Below are 19,039 nucleotides of genomic sequence, written 5' to 3'. Positions count from 1 at the left end.
TGAGATATAAGTTCTTCTAAAGGTTCCTTTTTTAAGGTTTTAAAACAAAATGCTAAATCTAAAAACAATTTCCTTTCTGTCAGTTCCCAAATTAAGTCTACTTAAAACTAAACAAAAATTAATAGCGCAGTCACTTACTACTTAAATAATATTGTTCAGGCATGTCTAAAATCCTCCATTTTTTCAAGTATGGAAATAGAACTCATATATTCCACAATACAGTACTAAATAGAATGAATATTTAAGAAAGACTGTTGTCATATGGCACAGAACTGTTTTATCTCTTTGATGTTTTGAAATAAATTATCAGTTTTTTGGTTTTTGTTTTTCCTAAAAGGCCAAAATTATATTCTACCTTAAGATAATTTTGACTGTGATAAGACTTAAGAGTGTAAAATATAACATAATGTTGTATCACAAAAGTAAAGCTGGTAACAAATTATAAAAGAAGCCAGTACTCTACTCAGATATACCCATGAATTAGAGCTCATCGTGATAAAAATATTCATCATGAAGCTGTCTGCCATAATCTGTGGCTTCACTCGTAAGAAACAAGTCCTGGTTTTCCAGAATCTCTGCTTCAGAGAGTTTTCTGTCACTATTCAAATCCATCTCATCAATTAGATGAAGAGCCTTTAAAACAAAACAAAACCAAACGATTATTCAGTAAGATGTTTCACATTTAAATGTGATTTGATTTGTCAAAACCATTCGGGTGTGTCAAATACTTATTAATGTCTAAATATACCAAAGTATTACATATTATAACTGGGTGTCTATGGCTTTTCTCATTATCTCCTTAATTTCTGTTGGGTCCTGCCTCTCACTCATTCAATTTTCTTTCAAATATCTCAAAGTTAAGCAAAATTAATATAACCCACCTAGAGGCATTAGGTACATACAAAATTTTATTATCTATTATTTATTAACTATCAAATTAATATATGATGCAGTCTTAACTCGTTTGTCACTCTTACAACCTAAATATTCATAGATTTAAATCAAGAAATAGCAAAACATACAACTTAATTAAAAAATGGGTAGAGACTAGAGAGGGATGGTAAAGGACTGTGTCTTGATGGGGGTGGTGGTGCAGTGACATACCTTAGAGGAGGTGTGAACCTGTTCCCCTAAATCATATGCAATGTTGTAAACCAATGCTACCTCAATTAAAAAAAATAGAAAAATGGGCAGAGGATATAAATGGACATTTATAAGTGCGGGTAAGGAATCCTTGTGCAGAACTGGGAGGAATGTAAATGACTGCAGCCTCTATGGAAAACGGAATAGAGATTATTCAAAAATTAAAAATATAAACTACATGATCTAATAATCTCACTTGTGGGTACCTCCCCAAATTATAAGAAAACACTAATTTGAAAAGACATATGCACCCCTATGTTCACTGCAGCACTATTTACAAGGGCCAAGATTTGGAAACAACTGAAATACACATCAACAGATGACTGGATAAAGAAGAAGAGATATATACACACAATAGAACACTACTCAGTTATTTAAAAAAAAAGGAACCCTGCCATTGACTTTGAGGGGATCGTGCTTAGTGAATTAAGTCAGAGGAGAAAGACAGGTATTGTTTAATTTCACTTACTTGTAGAAAAAAAGCAATAAGCGAACAAAGCACAATAGACACTAAGAGGCTTGACAGTAGGACGGTGATTACCAGAGGGAAGGTGTGGCGGGAATAGGTGTTAGTTGGTGGTGGATGGTGACTGGATACTTGGCAGTGGGGACGGAATGATACCTACAGTTGCTGAAGTAAGAAACTATACACCTGAACCCTATACAGTGCTGTAAAGTAGTATGACCACCATAAAAAAGAGAAAAAAATAAACAGCAATGCATTGATTTTATTTATTTATTTTTTTAAATAAGTAATTTCTTACTTCTTTCTTTGGCTTAAAATTCTAAACTTCCTCTTGTACCAGTTGCACCAAATTTGGGGAGATAGTCACTCAGTAACACTCACCTCTTCTTGTGCAATGCCCTGATTATTGGGTACCACCCAAGACAGCAGCTCTTGGGGATTAAGTTTGCCATCGGCATCTTTGTCATAATCATTTAGGAATCGATCTTTCTCAACAAGTATCCACTCTGGATCTTCATTTGCTGCTTTAATATGTAAAAAACACAAATATACATACTTAAGAACATCACACATATCCAATAAAAAGCTTGTAGCCCTAGAATAAGAGAAGTAAATTTAAAGCTTACTACATAAAGGAAGCCAATGAAACAGATCTACTTAACAGAAAAGCCACGAAATAGGTACAAACTATATAGTAATTACAAAAGTAACTCATAAGTCTGAACAATTCAAGAGTTTTTAAACTGATGCATATAATCATAACTATTCTGTTAACTGCTGCTACTTGTTTGGCTGGCTTTCCCAAATTTGAGCAGATTAACATTTATATACATCATGTGACTATACAAAGCTTCCTAAGGGTTCTTACAAAATAATCCCCTGTATAATTTTAAAGTGACATTCACTTGAGCTATAAGATGGGGAGGATGGAGGAGCAAGGTGGGGACGGGGAGCAATGGACAATGGGGAGTGTGGTGTGGGGACATTCATCTGAGTGGGTGTGATCCTGAGCCTCTGAATCACTTATCTCAAAAAAATTAACATTCGCAGTAAGATGCTTTTAAACAACAATTCTGAAAAGAGCTACTTATAGAAAGGGCTGTATACGCAAGCTCTTAAGATCCACTTATTTTTAACAAAAGGTATATATTTTGTTAAAAACTATCAACTTTCACTTTCTCACTCTTTTGAATTGGTAACTATATTTGTTTGGAAAGGAAGAAAAATGATTGAATCTGGACATGGAACTAAAATGAACCACCAGCATTCTCAGATAAGTGATAAATCATTTCACTTGTACTATATTGTATTTAAGTCAGCAGAACAAGTGAAATCAGGCATAGGTTTTTTTGTTTCCGTTTCCTCTGTTAAACAGAACTCTAAATGATCAAGGCTGTTTCAATTTTCTTCCTAAATTCTGTTCCCACCTCCCCCTCCCCAACCGCCACACTTGCCCAGACTACTACTTACTTGGATCCCGCCTGTAGTCACCAAGAAATTCTTCCAAACTAACAAATCCATCACCATTTTTGTCATGTTCGTCTAAAGCCTCTTGAATGACAAACTCCTATTGCATGGTCATAAAAAAAACAGTCACAAAATTTTCAATCCCATGCAAATCAACCCTACCATAGAACTCCCTTAGGAATAATCCTCTTGGTGATTCACGCTTGCAAGACAACCTTCCTAAACACTGGAATAAGAAGCAAGACTAAAACTCTAAATGTTAATGGCTTTAAACTTAACATCCTTAAGCTTTGGTATTGAGAACTCCACTTTCACCCTCTCTTACAATCCTGGCATTGAACTCACACTCCTATTTTCTGCACATTCTTTTCCTCAAGAATGATATCTCTGAACTATCCTGTCTTCTTTAACCCTATTTTCCCTCCAATCTAGTAACAACCCCAAAAGAACCCTTAAGATATCTTTGCAGTTGTAACTGTTTAATCTCCTGATCTGAACCCCTAAAACCTCCACCTCCTTGCTTCCTCTTCCACCAATCTACCTCCATGTGCCACCCTAAATCTGACTTTCACTCTTATCTAAACTTCTTACCAACCAAATATTTTAACCCAAACACTACCCCTCTATTTACACTTGGCCCTGCACGACCTGTTTCACAGCCAGTGGGTGGTACCTCCCTTAGTATCTCCTGGCATCTTCTAGTGTTCTGTTCTTACTATGCCAACCCCCACCCTGTACATCAGACTCATGTCACCTTCTTTTATTTCAGAATCATAAACTCTAAAAGAAAAAGATGTAATATAAACCTAGCCCTTATAAATTAATTCCTGACATTTCAGTGGGCTCTCACAACAGCTTGAAAGTCCATTTCTGCCTCAGTTTCCCCAACATACACATTCTACAGTTGTTTTTTGAAATGTCTTTGAGTCTTACTTCAATCTTCTCCAACACTCTCTTGGCAAAGACTCTCCATTTTTCCAAATTTGAAACAGTTTCCTGAAATGCTTCCTTGTTAGCCAACACTGCATCCTCTCATTTAATGACCTTTATTTTTTGGCTATTCTTCTCTTCGATCTTAAGAGTAAAAGCTAGTACTCCCTCTCTAGGGCAAAGTCATCAGCAGCCTTTCTAGCTCCCACATTCTCACTTGCTGATTGCTTTCACCCTTTCTGGCCCCGCCCAAGGCTCTGATTCTCATTTCCATCAACTCCTTCTCAGTCTCTAAACATAACTCAAGTGGAGCCTCCCCTTGTGGCGCAGCAGTTGAGCACTGGGCTGTGAAGCTGCCCCTCCAGTTTGATCCCCGGCAGTCGGTGAGGATCCCACATGGCGCACAGACCTCTCCTGCCGCACCCGCTGCTCCCCTCAGCAGTGTATTTCATCAGTCTGCCTGTTCTGTTCCCTGCTCTGGCTCTGGTGAATTCTCTCACCCTCCCACGCTTCTGACTGTACTCAGTGCTTGTATAAATAAATAAATCAATCTTTAAAGAAAAAAAAAAAAAACCAACATACTCAAGTGCCCACAACTTTGCTGCACTCCTTAACAGTTTCTTTTCTTCCTTGCAAGCCTCTCACAGGTTATACCTGCTGCTCTCATTTCCTCACCATCTGTGGCCTCCCTAAATCCTTTCAATCTGGATTCTAGCATCACTACTTGAATGAAGATATATTCTCAAAAGTCTCTAATTCTAGCCAAATTCATGTGCTTTATCTAGATCTGTATGAAACTGGATTTAGATACAAGTTATTGTTTTTTTCCCCCGAAATCAAATGTTACAGATTTTATATACAGAAATCAGAGAATCTTAACCTGGAGATCAAAAGATTATTTTAAAGGGAAGATCTGAGAATCTTCTGAAATTATAATTCAATATTTTGTATGAGCAAATGTGATCTTTCCAGGAAAGCTATACCTCTCGGGAAACAACAAACTTATTTCAACAATACTGTATGGTTAAAACACTTAAATTCTGACTTTCAATCCAAAGTAGAATGACTTAGTTGGATCTTGCACCCTCTATCAAATACACTCTTTCTTTTTTTTTTAAATAGAGGCATGTTTTATTTGTTTGTTTTTGTTTATACATGCACTGGGTACAGTCAGAAGCGCAGGAGGGTGAGAGAATTCACCAGAGCGGGGAGCAGAGTAGGCAGAAGGACCGAAGTACACTGCTAAGGGGAGCAGCGGGCGGCAGGAGAGGTCTGCGCGCCATGTGGGGCCCTCCTCCGGTGGCCGGGGAGCAGCCGGGGATTGAACCGGCACCACAGAGGCCGCGGGCAGCTTCGCAACCCAGCGCTCAACCGCTGCGCCACCGGGGAGGCCCTCAAATACACTCTTAAAAAGGGGAAAACTACACAAAAACCCACTGAGATAAACAGGGATTAATGAAGCAACTCTGAATGAGACACCATTTTATGGCTACGTATCTTATGTGCTGCCATCACCTCTAACTCAATGCAAGAGCATTCTTCTCTCTCTAGACATATTACATCCTGTCAGCGGCACTACCATTTTATCATTGTTACACAAGCTCAAATTCTCATTCATGTCTGGCTCTTCCCTGCCCAACTTACTTGTGAGTCAACATTCCTGCTCACACTTTCTTTAAAATGTTGCTCAAGTCTCTGTTATTCCATTGCCAAATCATACTCCAGTGCCATCTCACATAATGCCTAAATTATTTCACTGCCTTCAGTTGTGATTCCCTTCCTGTCTTCCATCGCTCCTTATTCCCCAGAGAATCAAGAGCCAGCACCCTCTGCCTGCCATTCTAGGGCTCAACTAAACTTTGGCACTTCAACCAAATGTGCCCAGCACTGCTCTTAAACTAGGTCATATGTTTTGTGCCAAGTGATAAATCAGAAGCCTCACAATGGCAAGAGAAGTGGCACTAGTGGCAGTGTCTTGCATTGGAGAACAATGCACCCGTTCTTTATTACTCATGGCCAACAGCTCCCACCATGATCCATTAAATAATAAGCTCCATCTTTTCTCCCTGAAGTATCAGGGATTCAAGCCACACAGTGGGGGCTGATGCCAGGCAATGGACTTCAACATAAATGTTTAGTCTATTTTGAAATTCCATTTGTTATATTAATCTTTATCCTCCAAATATGACACTTTCTGCTCTCAAGAAGCTTATAAAGTCATAGTACGGACTCAATCAATGTTTGCCGAGTTAAACCTAGAGTTCAACACAATTTTTAAAGAGCTACATCTTCCTCTAAGTACTAAATGGATAAGAGAAATCGCTGAAATGTTATCAGCATTAGCAGCTGTGCCTCACCATGAAAAGCGTTCCAAAAGTGAGAGGTTTTTCAGTCCGAAAGCTTTTACAAGTGATGTCTTAAAATAAGTACTCACTCTAGTGAAGAAACAGAAAAATCTGCAAGCTACATAAAGACAAGGAACGTGCTGAAGGTGATGTGGCTGTGAGAGAGAAAACAGCCAGGAGAAGATGGCTGCTCATAAGATCAGTGATCTGGAAAGCCCTCAGCCCTTTAATAAGCACTGTGCTGGCCCTCCCCACCAGAAACCTCCCTGCCCACTTCGAACGTTAAGGGGGCCTGTCGGCTTTACATCTTCCGGTCTCTTAAAATCGCTACAGAATTCATTTTAATGACTTAGTAAAAACAGGTTTTAAAGTTTTGGTCACTAATTTTCCTAGTTTTTTATCTTCCTTACCGTCATGTAATCAATTTCTTCAGGATGTTCAAAAGCAACAAATTCTTCAAGATTCAAACCAGGACTGGCATCCTGGTTAGCTTTTTCAAATCGCTTCTTGTCCTTTAAATGAAGCTTTGAAAATTAAATATTGACATGTTTAAAGGTCTCATCTATAACATCATTAAAAATGCTTTGAAAAACACAAACTGTGAAGTGTAAAGTACATTCCCATACATAATCTTACATTATCGTCACATCACCTCTATGAAGCTCAAGAGGGCAAATAACAAACATGTATTAGATGTGGTGAAGCAGTGACACGGGCTCCAGGGTCAGACTCAGGCCTGGCTTCCAGCATTGCTACTTTCCATCTGTGCTACCGAGGGCCAATTGCTTCATCTTTTTTGGTTTCTCCAATTATAAAATTGGGACCAAAAACTCTATTAAGCAATTGGGATGAGATTCCCTAAGAGCAATTAGTAAACCTTAAGTATTAAATACTAAATGTTACATATTACTATTGTTGACAATAAAAAGCTGAGATTACAAGATGTCATGAAAGCACTTGATCTTGCATTCTCCCTGTTCTGTCTACAGTATCACACAGCATCTTCTTTAACCATCTCTATATGTCTTTAGACTACATGTAAATTCTTAGTATACCATTTCTCCAACTGTTTCTGGTTTTGGAAATTACTTTTCAAAAACAGGTTTAAAGATTTCAGAAAAATAATTGTCTTGTGAAAACACTTTTGATACATGTATATGATATTTGGAAGTCTATTCTTAGTAAGCATTTTGTAATGATAATTCTGGATGTTCAGATATAAACACATCAAAAGTCCAAAATGGACCCATCCTGAGGTTCAACAAATATACTCTTTTCTATGAAAAAATGTTCACCATTACTTTTGATAAAGAGATGGAGGTTAAAAACCACAATGAGATGCATGGCACATATTAAAAAGACCCCTCAGAACAAGTGCTAGAGATGGTGGGGGAGGAGAGGAACCCTATTACACTGTTGGTGGGAATGCAAACTAGTGTAGCAATTATGGGAAGTAATTTGTACAACCCAGCAATCCCGCCTTTGAGCATCTAGCCAAAGAATATGAAACAATCAACACAAAAATATATGCTCTACAATGTTTACTGCAGCATTATTCATAATAGCGAGGATGTGGAAGCAGTCTAAATACCCAGCAATAAGAGGACTGGGTCAAGAAGATGTGACCCACACTATGGAATGTAGTCATCTTGACCAAAATGAAGGGAATTTGTAGGAATTATGCAGAGTGAAGCAAGTCACAATGACAAAAATAACTAATGGACATTTAGGCAACGAGGATTTGATAAAGTAAAATACTTAAAAAAACTATAAAACATTAATAAATACCATGAGGGCTCTGAGGTTAAAAAGGAGAGGGAGGGAGAAAAGGACAAGGGGATATTAGGGATGGTGGTAGGGGAAAAAAAGATACTAAGCAGGAGGAAAAAAATATACCCTTCTCTACTTTATCGCATTTTCCTTCCCCCCACCCCCAAATATGCACAATTAGTAACAGCTTTTAGGGACAACACTGCTTTTAATGAGTTTCTCAAAAAGGTAATTTTGTAATCAAGAGCCTTAGAAGCCTAAAGTGGCAGAATGCTCAGTGAATAAATTCTGTTTTGAGAATTTCTGGGAATAACCTTACAAACTTAAGTATTAAATCGCACATTTTTTAAAAGCACAACTTTTAAAAGCTTTTAATTTATGTGTTTCATTGTTTAAAAGGCTCTTTTCAGATTTTTAGACTAGAGGTCAGGTAGAAGTCACTTACTAAAACACTAGTTTCTTTTACAATGAATGAGAGTGGAAAGGCTCATCTCTCCCCCAAAGAATTCATCTTTTAAACATTCACATTCCTCTAGCTAGTTATACTCACCCTATTATGATGGGAGCGGGGATGGGATGGGGGCGGGACTTGCTTTCAAATAACTGCTTTCAAGTTAATGTTTCATAATTTTAAATTTGACCAAAATAATTTGCATTTTATGGTCAGGTTTAACATGGGGGAAAGTAGACAAACAAGAACTTGAGGTACTTTGTTGAGTCAATCAAGTTCTTTTTGAATAAACCACTATTCAAAAGACTAAGTGCTTAGATTTCCTTATGAAAGAACCCTTCAATTTGGAGCAGAAAGGTCCATGTTTCAGCAGAGGGAGCTGAATTTGGCCAAGTTTGCCTATGGAAAGAAAGGGTCCCTTTCAACAGGCTGAGGTTTCTTTTTTTAAAAAAGAAGGAAAACAGTTTACTGGTTCACATTTTTCAAATTTTTAAAATAAAGTGAAATAACATGATTTTAAAAAGCAGTTTATCCATGGTTATTTGAAGAATACAGTTCAAGAGCAACTCATTAACATAAAGAAGATAATACAGTTTTTCTTTTTAATTTCTAAAAGATAACAACAAAAGAATTGTCAGTTGCACAAAACCTCAACAGTTTTTCTCCTGTATAAAAACCTTATATTCTAGTGAAGGTTTTATGAAGACAGAAATTATCATAACCATTTTTATATAGTAACAGAAACTTGCAAAGAACAAAACTGCCATCTTTTGGTAGACAAATGATTTTACATGAGGAAATAACATAACCTGTGATATCAGAATAAAGTCTAGGTTTTAAAATTCTGATTAGCCACATGCAAGATTACATCTTACATAAATTAATACTGCTTCTACTTGCACATTCAGCAGCTGACTTAAAAATCAGAGCAACTGAACTCTTGCCAGGTAGGTCCCCAAACTTTAATTATCCTGCTTAAAAGTGCTGACTACAATTGTTCATGTCATAAAGAAATGCTTTTTCAGGCACTTCATTGCCTGAGAAGGTCAGCTTATCTCTATTCTGTATATGGAAACGTATTAAAAAAATAAGATAAATTCAGGCATCAAACTCATTTTGTTTTTAAATAGGGGTACATATAAGAAATTTTAATTTTATTTAGGTGTCCAATTATTTTTTATAATAATTTTATTTATGGTCTAATATTTAGCTTTTAATTTTTATTAAGACAGTCATTCTTCTTCCAATTTTTTATTTTAAAGAATAATGTACAGTTTCTCTACATCAAGTCCACTTCAGGGGGGTTATGTATAACAAATTCTAATAAAATACTTCTAGAACTTCATGTAGAGACATATCCCTAGGTTGTCAAAGAATGACCAACAGGACTCCCACTGAAGAGTGTTCATTTTAGGAAACCATTTATTCCTTTAGCCTATGAAATACAGATTATTTATTCTTAAAAAAAGTAGAGTCTTATCATCAACACATACTCTGTACCCAGATTGGAAACAGAGCATTAGAACCAGATCTTATTTTTTTGTGGGATAGTAATTAAATCTTTTCTTTGACAAAAGAAAAAAAAGTGGGGAGGGGGCACAACTGAAATCTAGTGTTGTTTCCTGGCAGGGAAGTCATAATATCTTACTTTGATTGGATTTTATATGTGTCAGAACTCAAATGAAGCTTTTAAGATAACTTCATTCCTATACTAAAAGGGGGACACCTCGTATGTAGATAGATAAATGTCAAACTTCATTATCATCATTTGCTTTCTTTTTAGCACTAAGTAGTGAAGACTGATTCATTCTCTCTTCAGTTTGCTTTAAGTGAAGGCAGACCCTAACAAGGAGAAAAAAGGAAAAATCCTAACATCAAAACCTGATGTTAACAAATGCCTAAACAATTTCTAAAAGCTGATTCAATTACTTAATATTAAATATGTAGTTAATGTGAATCACACATGCTTTCTTTAACAATGTTCTTTTAACTCGTCATAGAACAGTTGACCTGTCTAACTGCCACTACTTAATACTGTTTCACCATACTATTCTTATCTCCAGTTTTAGACATGAGGAAACTGAGGCATAAGGAGGCTTAACAATGTACCCAAATCTGCACAACTGTTAAGTGGTATAGCTGCATGTAAGGCCACACAGTGTGGCTCCAGGCTGGAGCTCTTAATCTCACACTGGTGGCACATGCACCATAGTTACAGAGAAACAACCAACTCTGAGCCAGTCATGGCCTAGAGAACGCAAGCTGTCAATGTGACTCCAAAACGAACAGCAGGTACAATGAAAAAATATGGGTAAAATAAAAACTAAAAGGCAGGTATTAATCATGGGATAAGTTAAGGAATGTAAGAAACTCAAGTGCGGTCTCTCTGGTGGCAGAGTGGTTAAAGTCTCAGCATTAACAAGCTACTACCAGCCACTGCAGCATGAGTTCGATCCCTAGCCAGGGAGCTAACCCACTTGGTGCAGCAGACCTCTCCTGTCTCTCCCGCTGCTCCCCTCAGCAGTGTATTTCAGTAGATCTGCCTGTTCTTCTCCCCACTCTGACTCTGGTGAAACTTCTCACCCCCCTGCACCTCTGGCCTATACCCCAGTTCTTATATGCATAAATAAAAAATCTTAAAAAAAAAAATAAAAGAAAGAAAGAAAAGAAACTCAAGTGTATCACATATCATAAGCACCCCTGAAGTCCTCACTTAACCTCACAGATGGGTTCTCTGGAATTTTCAGTGAAATGAAATGCAACAAAACCAGTTTTACAAAACCAGTTTTACCATAGGCTAAAACCTGATATAAACAAGAGTTAATTTTCATGTATTTTTGGTCACCAAAATATCACCAAACTTCTAAATAAAGACCAAAACACTTTAAACATTAAATAATAAATTGTATTAATTCATTCATTCATTCATTCATTTTCTAGCCCACTTATTCTAGTTCAGGGCCTCAGGTGGCAAAACCTTACCCGGAGAAGCTCAAAGCAAAAGGTGGGACCTAACCCTGGATGGGATGCCCTTCCCTCACAGGGCACATTCACAGACACCCACACTTAGAACACTAGAGACACACCAGTGAGTTGCATGCACATATCTCTGGGCTATGGGAGGAAACTAGGGTACCTGGAAAAAACAAACAAAGACATGGGAAAAACTGCAAAATTCTACTAGATTATGGCCTCAGCCAGGAAACGATCTTTTCTGTCATTAAGTTACAACAAAATAACATTATTTGAAGACCTGCTGTATTTTGTAAAAAAGGTGTTTAAAATATATTTTTAAAAAAATCTTAAAAATTACCTTTGAAATACAAGTGTTTGAAATAGCAGCTTTTCAAGCTTCTCAAGTTATCTGTCTTGAAAAGTTTCTCTCACAATTACTAAGTTAAGTCTTTATTTAATAAATCCCTAAATAGAAATTAGTTTCCTTGGTTCTGCTTAAGCATTTATATTCAACAAACTAAACCATGATACACAAAAGGTCAGTGATACTAAGTCTTAAAAAATGAGTTATTTTAAATGGTGCAGCTTCTGTGGAAGACAGTTCCTCAAAAAATTTAAAATAGAATTATATAATTCAGCAGTTCCATTTGGGGTATATACCCAAAAGAATCAAGAGCAAGGTCTCAGAGGTATTTGCACACTCATATTCTTAGAAGCACTATTCACAATAGCTAGAAAGTTGAAGCAACCTAAGTGCCCAGCAACAGATGACACAGACGTGGCTCTCTCTCTCTCTCTCTCTCTCTCTCTCTCTCTCACACACACACACACACACACACACACAGTAGTCAGTTTTTAAAAAAGGAAACTCTGACACTGGCTACAACATGGACAAACTTTTAGGATATTACATTAAGTGAAATAACCTAGTCACCAAAAAATCTGCATGAATTCACTGATATTCCCAGAGTAGTCAAATTCAGAGCCAGAAAGTAGAATGATGGTTTTCAAGGGTTGGAGGACAGGGATTGAGAGCTGTTTAAGGGGCTTAGATGAAGAATTCTTTGCAAGATTAAGAGAGTTCTGGAGATGGGTGGCATAATACGTTTGTACCTAATAGCTAATACTACTGAACTCCACCCTTCAAAATGGTTAAATGGTAAATTTTATGTTATACATATTTTACTACAATTAAAAAAACTCTGATTTAGTTATTTTATTAAACTATGTTTAAAACCGGGAATGGGCCTCTATAGTATTCTTAAATAAGAGTGTTCAGTAAAAACATTTAAAAATTGAGATACATATTCAATATACATTAAAAAAGCAATTCTGAAAATTAAGGCAAATGATGAAGCTGAGAACACCAGAAGGAAGGATACTTTAGGCTGTCCAGAATAAGAGCCCTAAATCTTGTTAAATAGGAAACCATAAAATGATCACGGAAATGGAGCAGGCAATTGCCTAAAGAGGCAATACAGTCTACAAGCTCAGAGCCCCTGCGCTCATTCATGCGGAAAGGTAAAGGCACTGAGATGGTCAGAAGGAAGAGCAGTTGCACATCCACTCACCTGCCTAAAAGACTCCTCTTCTGCATCAGCCAGAGCAGTGTCCTCGTCAAAGTCGATCACACGATCGTACATCTGAATGTTGTATTCATCCCATGACACGCTACCATCATTGTTTTTATCATATTCAACAAACTGTTGTTTTGCTTCTTGCATAGCATAATGCTTGAAAGACATCTGAATCCATAAGCTGAGTTCACCTATGAGAATTTCCCAGAACACAACAAAATGTGACAGCAATCCTGATACTTGAAGAGAGGATTTCTAAACTTTCTTTAAAAGAAGAAAAACATCTTCCTTGCTTGCAAAGATAATTTTCCTAGTTGTATTCACAGAACTAGGAGTAGGAGGAAGGTTGAGCTGTTTGGAGTCTAAGAATATTCTAATACGGGATCTAAATACTATGGAAGCTCCTCAAGTACAGAGAATTTGTGGTATGTTTTGTTCACTGAGGTACTCCAAATGCCTAGAAAGAGCCTGGCTTAAGAAATAATTGTTACATTGTGTGCCTCCCTGGAGGCGCCGGCCCCTGGGTGAGGATCCCACATGGTGCGCAGACCTCTTCTGCTGCATCTGCTGCTCCCCTCAACAGTGTACTTCATCAGTCTGCCTGTTCTGTTCCCCGCTCTGGCTCTGGTGAATTCTCTTACCCTCCCGCGTTTCTGACTGCACCCAGTGCTTGTATAAATAAATAAATAAATCTTTAAAAAAAAAAAAAAAGAGAAAGAATTGTTACATGAATTACCAACTGGCCAACATAGCATCTGACTTTTAAAAAATATCATCCAAAAAACTGCAACTAACCTTTGCTAACTATTAGATTTTTCAGGAAGCACAAATATTTCTCTTAACCGGGTACCTTAAGATATCGGGGGAAAGTCTCAAAATCTCAAATGTCCACTTTTGTGTTATCTTTTAAAAATCTATTCATGACGATTTTCACTATACTGCATTATAAGAAAAAGTGGGGAAGGGGAGAGAAGAACATGAATATTTTGCAAGGACAGCAGCAGAATACCATCTGGTTTCAAGTTAATATTCTGATCAATTTTCAGAATGGTATTGTATTGGTTTGGGGGAGTCAGATAAATTAAAAAGTAAAGGCACTAACTCAAGACAGAATAATTATGATGACAACTGTGTACTGAACAATTTCTATACATCAGGTCCTCTACACGTGCTGTCTCTAATCTTCAATAAAAAACAATTATATTTTACTTTTTTAAAGTTCAGAGAATTGAGGTATGGAATTGAGGACTCGCACTTTGTAAATAGGAGAGTCTAGATTCAAGCTTATATTTGAAACCCAAAGTCCTTCCACTAAGAATAACCTGACCCAGTCCTGACCCTTAAAGTACAAATTAGTAAAATTCCCTAAATAGTCCTCAAGTAAAATGGGGGTTTCTTGTAGTTTTTTTTAAAGATTTATTTATTTATTTATACAAGCACTGGGTACAGTCAGAAGCATGGGAGGGTGAGAGAATCCACCAGAGCCAGAGTGGGGAGCAAAACAGGCAGACTGACGAAATACACTGCTGAGGGGAGCAGCGGGCACAGCAGGAGAGGTCTGCATGCCATTTGGGACCCTCGCTGGCAGCCGGGGATCGCTGGCAGCTGGGGATGGAACTGAACTGATGCTGTGGAGGCTGCCGGCAGCTTCATAGCCCAGTGCTCAACCGCTGCGCCAACAGAGGAGGCCCAATTTCTTGTAGTTTATTTAAAGAGACCCAGTATAACATAATGGGAGCCAAAGTAGAACAGGGACCAGAAATGGGGGTTCACATTTCAGCTTTGTGATTTTGGAGTTTACCTCAAGGTTTTTTTGTTTGTCTGTTTGTCATCTATATGAAGATATGGGCTGAATTCCTTTAACTTTATTTTTTTTTTTAAAGTTCACTATCAAATACTAGAACACACCTGGGACCTTACAGACAGGTACCACAATAAAATTCCACATCAACTTGTTCTGTGTGTGTTTCTAGTACAATCAATGAGGGACTACTTCTTATTGGAAAATTAGTCCAAACGTTTTGTTGTTGTTGAAGTGGCAGGAATCAAAACTTTAGTGCTCATGAGATACCAACGTGAATAATTTGACAACACATCTTAAATTTACCAGCTTGCAATTCTTTCTCAAGTAACTTCATTCTTTAGATGCTAAGCCTTTCAATACGAATTATAGCAAAAGAGAATTTTTTTTTTTTGAGGATCACCTGCAAAGTGGATAGGGTTCATTACTTGAATTAAGCAATGAGGAGAAGCTGGTACACAGCAATTTATCTAGAATATTTAAAAAAATAATCTGTGCATGTCATTTCTAACTAGAGAACCTACCTAAGAGCATTCAAATTTTTTTTAAGTGAAGAATATTAAAAACTGAATTATAAGTAAAAGATTGGGATTTTAGTCCAGGCCTTACCACTCACTTGAGAAAGGCACTCACTGCTGGGATAAGAGAATTGGACAAGATGAATCTAAGGCCCTACTATATGTGATGTTTTGTGGTAAACATAATTCACAAGCAACAGGCTTTTTTCTCCTTACTTTAAAAGAAGCAAATTCTTAAAATTCCAATGAGGGATATATCAAAAGAGCAATAAATCCTTTAATGCCTGAAGACTGAATTTGGCACACTTCTCTGAAAGAATCAGATGCTGACCTTGATTAAAAGCAGGTGAGGAACAGGTGTTTTTGTCCAAGGTGCGGCCTGTGCGTGAGTGTGGGGGTGGATGGTGCTGTTGTTACTGGGGCAGCCAGTTTTACTCGATGCCCTTCAAGATACCCAAGCTTAACCACCCCCTCTCCGGGGTCTCCCTCCCACAGGGACTGGTCTCGGCGCGCGGCAGCGACGAGTCTGCTCCGCCGGCCACAGCGGGCTCGGGCGCGGGGCCTACCTTCGGCGAGGAGGCCGTCGGCGTCCAGGTCGATCCTCCTGACGATGGCCTTGAGCCGCCTCTGCTGCTCCTCGGGGGCGAGCTTGACGTACTCGTCCGCTTCTTCCTTCAGGGGCGAGGAAAGCGCAGGGTCGGGCCCCGCCGCCGCGGGTAACGCGCGGGGAGCAACGGGGCTGCCAGACCCCGCCCTTGCAGGAGGATTTCGGGGTAACCCACACCTGCCCCCCAGGACCCCTGCCCTCTCCACCCTCCCGCCCGGGCGCGCGTCGGCCGCGCTCTCCCCTCAGCCGGGGGTCCCGGGCCGCGCGCTCCCCTCAGCCGGGGCTCCCGGGCCGCGCGCCCCCCTCGGCCGGGGGTCGGGGGGGCCGGGGTCCCCCGCGAGGGAGCGGAGCCCCGCCCGGCCCTCCGTCAGGCCGCCCAGGCCCGGCCCGGCCTCTTTGTCCGGGACAAAGCCCGCGGCGGCGGCCCGGGCGCGGCCTCACCTGGCCGCCGAGCAGCGCCTCGCGGTCGTAGTCGGCGCGGTGCTGGCCCTGCGGGCGCGGCGGGTCCTCGGCGTCCCCCGCGCCGGCCGCCGCGGCGCACAGCAGCAGCAGCAGCCCCAGCGCCGCGGGCCTCGGGCCCAGCCGCATCGCGCCGGCCGCGGGGACGGGAGCCGGGAGCGCGCGGGGGCGGGCGCGGCGGGCTCGGGGGCGCGGGAGGGCGGCGGGCGGGCGCGGGGGGCGGGGGGCGCGGGGCGCGGGACGCCGGGGGCACCGCCCGCTTCTCCGGGGCCGCGCGGGAGGCCCGGGGGCAACTGCGGGGCGCGGCTCGCGGCCCGCGCGTTTAAGGCCCCGGCGGGGGCGGGGCTCTGGCCCGCGCGCTGATTGGCCGGGACGGCGCGGGGCGGGGCGGGGGCGGGGCTGGCGCCGGGGCGGGGCGGGGCGCGCGAGCCCGGACTCTGCAGCCCGAGCCCCCCGAGCCCCCCGCGCCCCGGGCCCGTCCCCGCCCGGCCTGCCCGGCGTCCTCGCTCTGGCCCGAAATTCACCGAGAAATGCAGGTGACGTCGGGGAGACGGTGCGTCCGGGCCGACGCTGCCCGCAGCAGACGAGACACCGCCCACCGCCCACCCCCCACCCCCGCCTTCCCCGCGGACCCCCCACCCGGCCGGTGCCCGCGGCGCGCAGGCGGGGCCGGGAGATCCCGGGCTGGGACCTGCCGCGCGTTTCCAGACGGGCGCGGCGCGGGGACAAGGGGACCGCGGGGGCGGGGCCAGCGGCCGGGGTCCAGCGCCCCCCATCCCGCCCCGCCGCGGAGCGCGAGCCGACCGCCGGGGGGAGCCCCCGGGACTGTCCCCCGGACGGAACCGCGCGCCTCGGCCGCCCCTCCCCGTGCACCCCGTGGGCCCCGCGCCGCCCCGGGACGCTGCTGCGGAGGCTGCAGGCGGCGGCTCGAGGCCCGGGGGCCAGTGTCCCGCCCCAGCAAGGGCGCGGATCCTCGCCACCCCCCCCCCCCCCAGCCCCGCTGGACGTGGCCAGGAACTCCCTCCCAGATGAAGAAGTGGGGGGCGCCCATCGCGCACGTGTCCCGGATCGCGCGGGGCTGTTGCCGTTGCTGACCAGGGCCCCTGACAGGTGTGCAGAGCCGGGAGCAGGTGCGACGAGACTTCCCAGAGTTGCAGAGGTGAAGGCGGAGCAACGCGTTGCTTCGGACGCCAAACGTGGCAACATTTCAGGGTGGATTTCAGGAAAACAAAGAGAAAAGAAAAAATTCTTCATCACTAGGTCATTGCATTTTAACTTCAGCTTTGGGTTTTGAGGCAATTTGTGAGAAAAAAGTAAATGACCTGAATTCAGCCTGCACCTCTTGGTCTCCATGAAGCAAGTGCGGGAGCTATGGCCAGCTCTCATGGGATCCCAGGTAGAAAGCATAGAGCATGTTCACTGGAAAAATCACCCTTGAAACAATTCATAGAGGCTCAGGAGGGCAAGAGGATTCACCAGAGACAGAGTGGGGAGCAGAACAGGCAGATTGACTGAAATACACTGCTGAGGGGAGCAGAAGGCGGGACAGGAGAGGTCTGCTGTGCCACGTGGGTAGCTCCCTCGTCAGCCGGGAATCGAGCCCACACTGCAGAGGCTGCAGACAGCTTCTCAGTGCTGCGCTTAACCGCCTGCACCGCCAGGGAGGCCCGATATTTACTTTTTCTTAAAAATTTTATTTTGGGGCCTCCCCTGGTGGTGCAGCGGTTGAGCGCTGGGTTGCAAAGCTGCCCGCAGCCTCTGCTGCGCCGGTTCAATCCCTGGCCACCTACGAGGGTCCCACATGGCGCGCAGACCTCTCCTGCCGCGCCCGCTGCTCCCCTCAGCAGTGTATTTCAGTCCTTCTGCCTGTTCCGTTCCCCGCTCTGGCTCTGGTGAATTCTCTCACCCTCCTGTGCTTCTGACTGTACCCAGTGCTTGTATAAATAAATAAATCTTTTTTTAAAAATTCTTTATTTAGGATATTCTCCCACTCAGAATAAACTTGGTAAACACAAGGGTTTTTTTGATAGGTAATTAGTACAGTTACATATACAAAAAGGGGACAGGATTACCAGAAATAAGACGCATTCTAACAAAGTTTCATGGAAATCTTCATTATAAAAAAACTTTGTCACTTACAATCTTTGAGTTTATGGTTTTAACTCTTCGTAGCCCTCTACCAATAATTCTTAACCAGTAGTTAAGAATTTGCTACTGCTCTCCTAGGTATTTACCCAAATGATACAGAAACATTAATTCCAAAAGGCACCTGTACCCCTTTGTTTATAGCAGCACTATTTACAATAGCTAAGCTCTGGAAACAACCTAAATGCCCAAAAACAGATGATTGGATCAAGAAGATGTGGTACATATACACCATGGAATATTACTCAGCAATCAAAAAAGATAAACTCACGCAATTTGCAGCAACATGAATGGAGCTGGAAGGGATCATGCTCAGCGAAATAAGCCAGAAAGAAAAAGAAAAATACCGGATGGTCTCACTCATAGCAGGAATTTAGAAAACCTAAATAAGGGACCAGGAAAAAG

The 19,039-nt window shown here is 41.9% G+C and overlaps 1 protein-coding gene across 1 annotated transcript; it reads right to left on the bottom strand.

Annotated features, from left to right (window-relative positions):
- Positions 1 to 480: 480 nt before the first annotated feature.
- Positions 481 to 16,640, bottom strand: RCN2 (reticulocalbin 2; the record flags this gene model as incomplete). Its single annotated transcript, XM_084241238.1, has 7 exons — positions 16,472 to 16,640; positions 15,990 to 16,095; positions 13,099 to 13,295; positions 6,762 to 6,875; positions 3,080 to 3,176; positions 1,991 to 2,133; positions 481 to 633 (listed from the first exon to the last, which is right to left on the bottom strand). Exons 1-7 carry the CDS (start codon positions 16,616 to 16,618, stop codon positions 481 to 483), a joined length of 957 nt encoding a protein of 318 aa, XP_084097364.1. The 5' UTR covers positions 16,619 to 16,640.
- Positions 16,641 to 19,039: the final 2,399 nt, after the last annotated feature.

Source organism: Talpa europaea (assembly GCF_964194135.1).
Source record: "Talpa europaea genome assembly, chromosome: 8".
NCBI lineage: Eukaryota > Metazoa > Chordata > Mammalia > Eulipotyphla > Talpidae > Talpa > Talpa europaea.
Note: the sequence above shows the minus strand (reverse complement) of the source record. Positions and strands in the feature narration are given on the sequence as shown.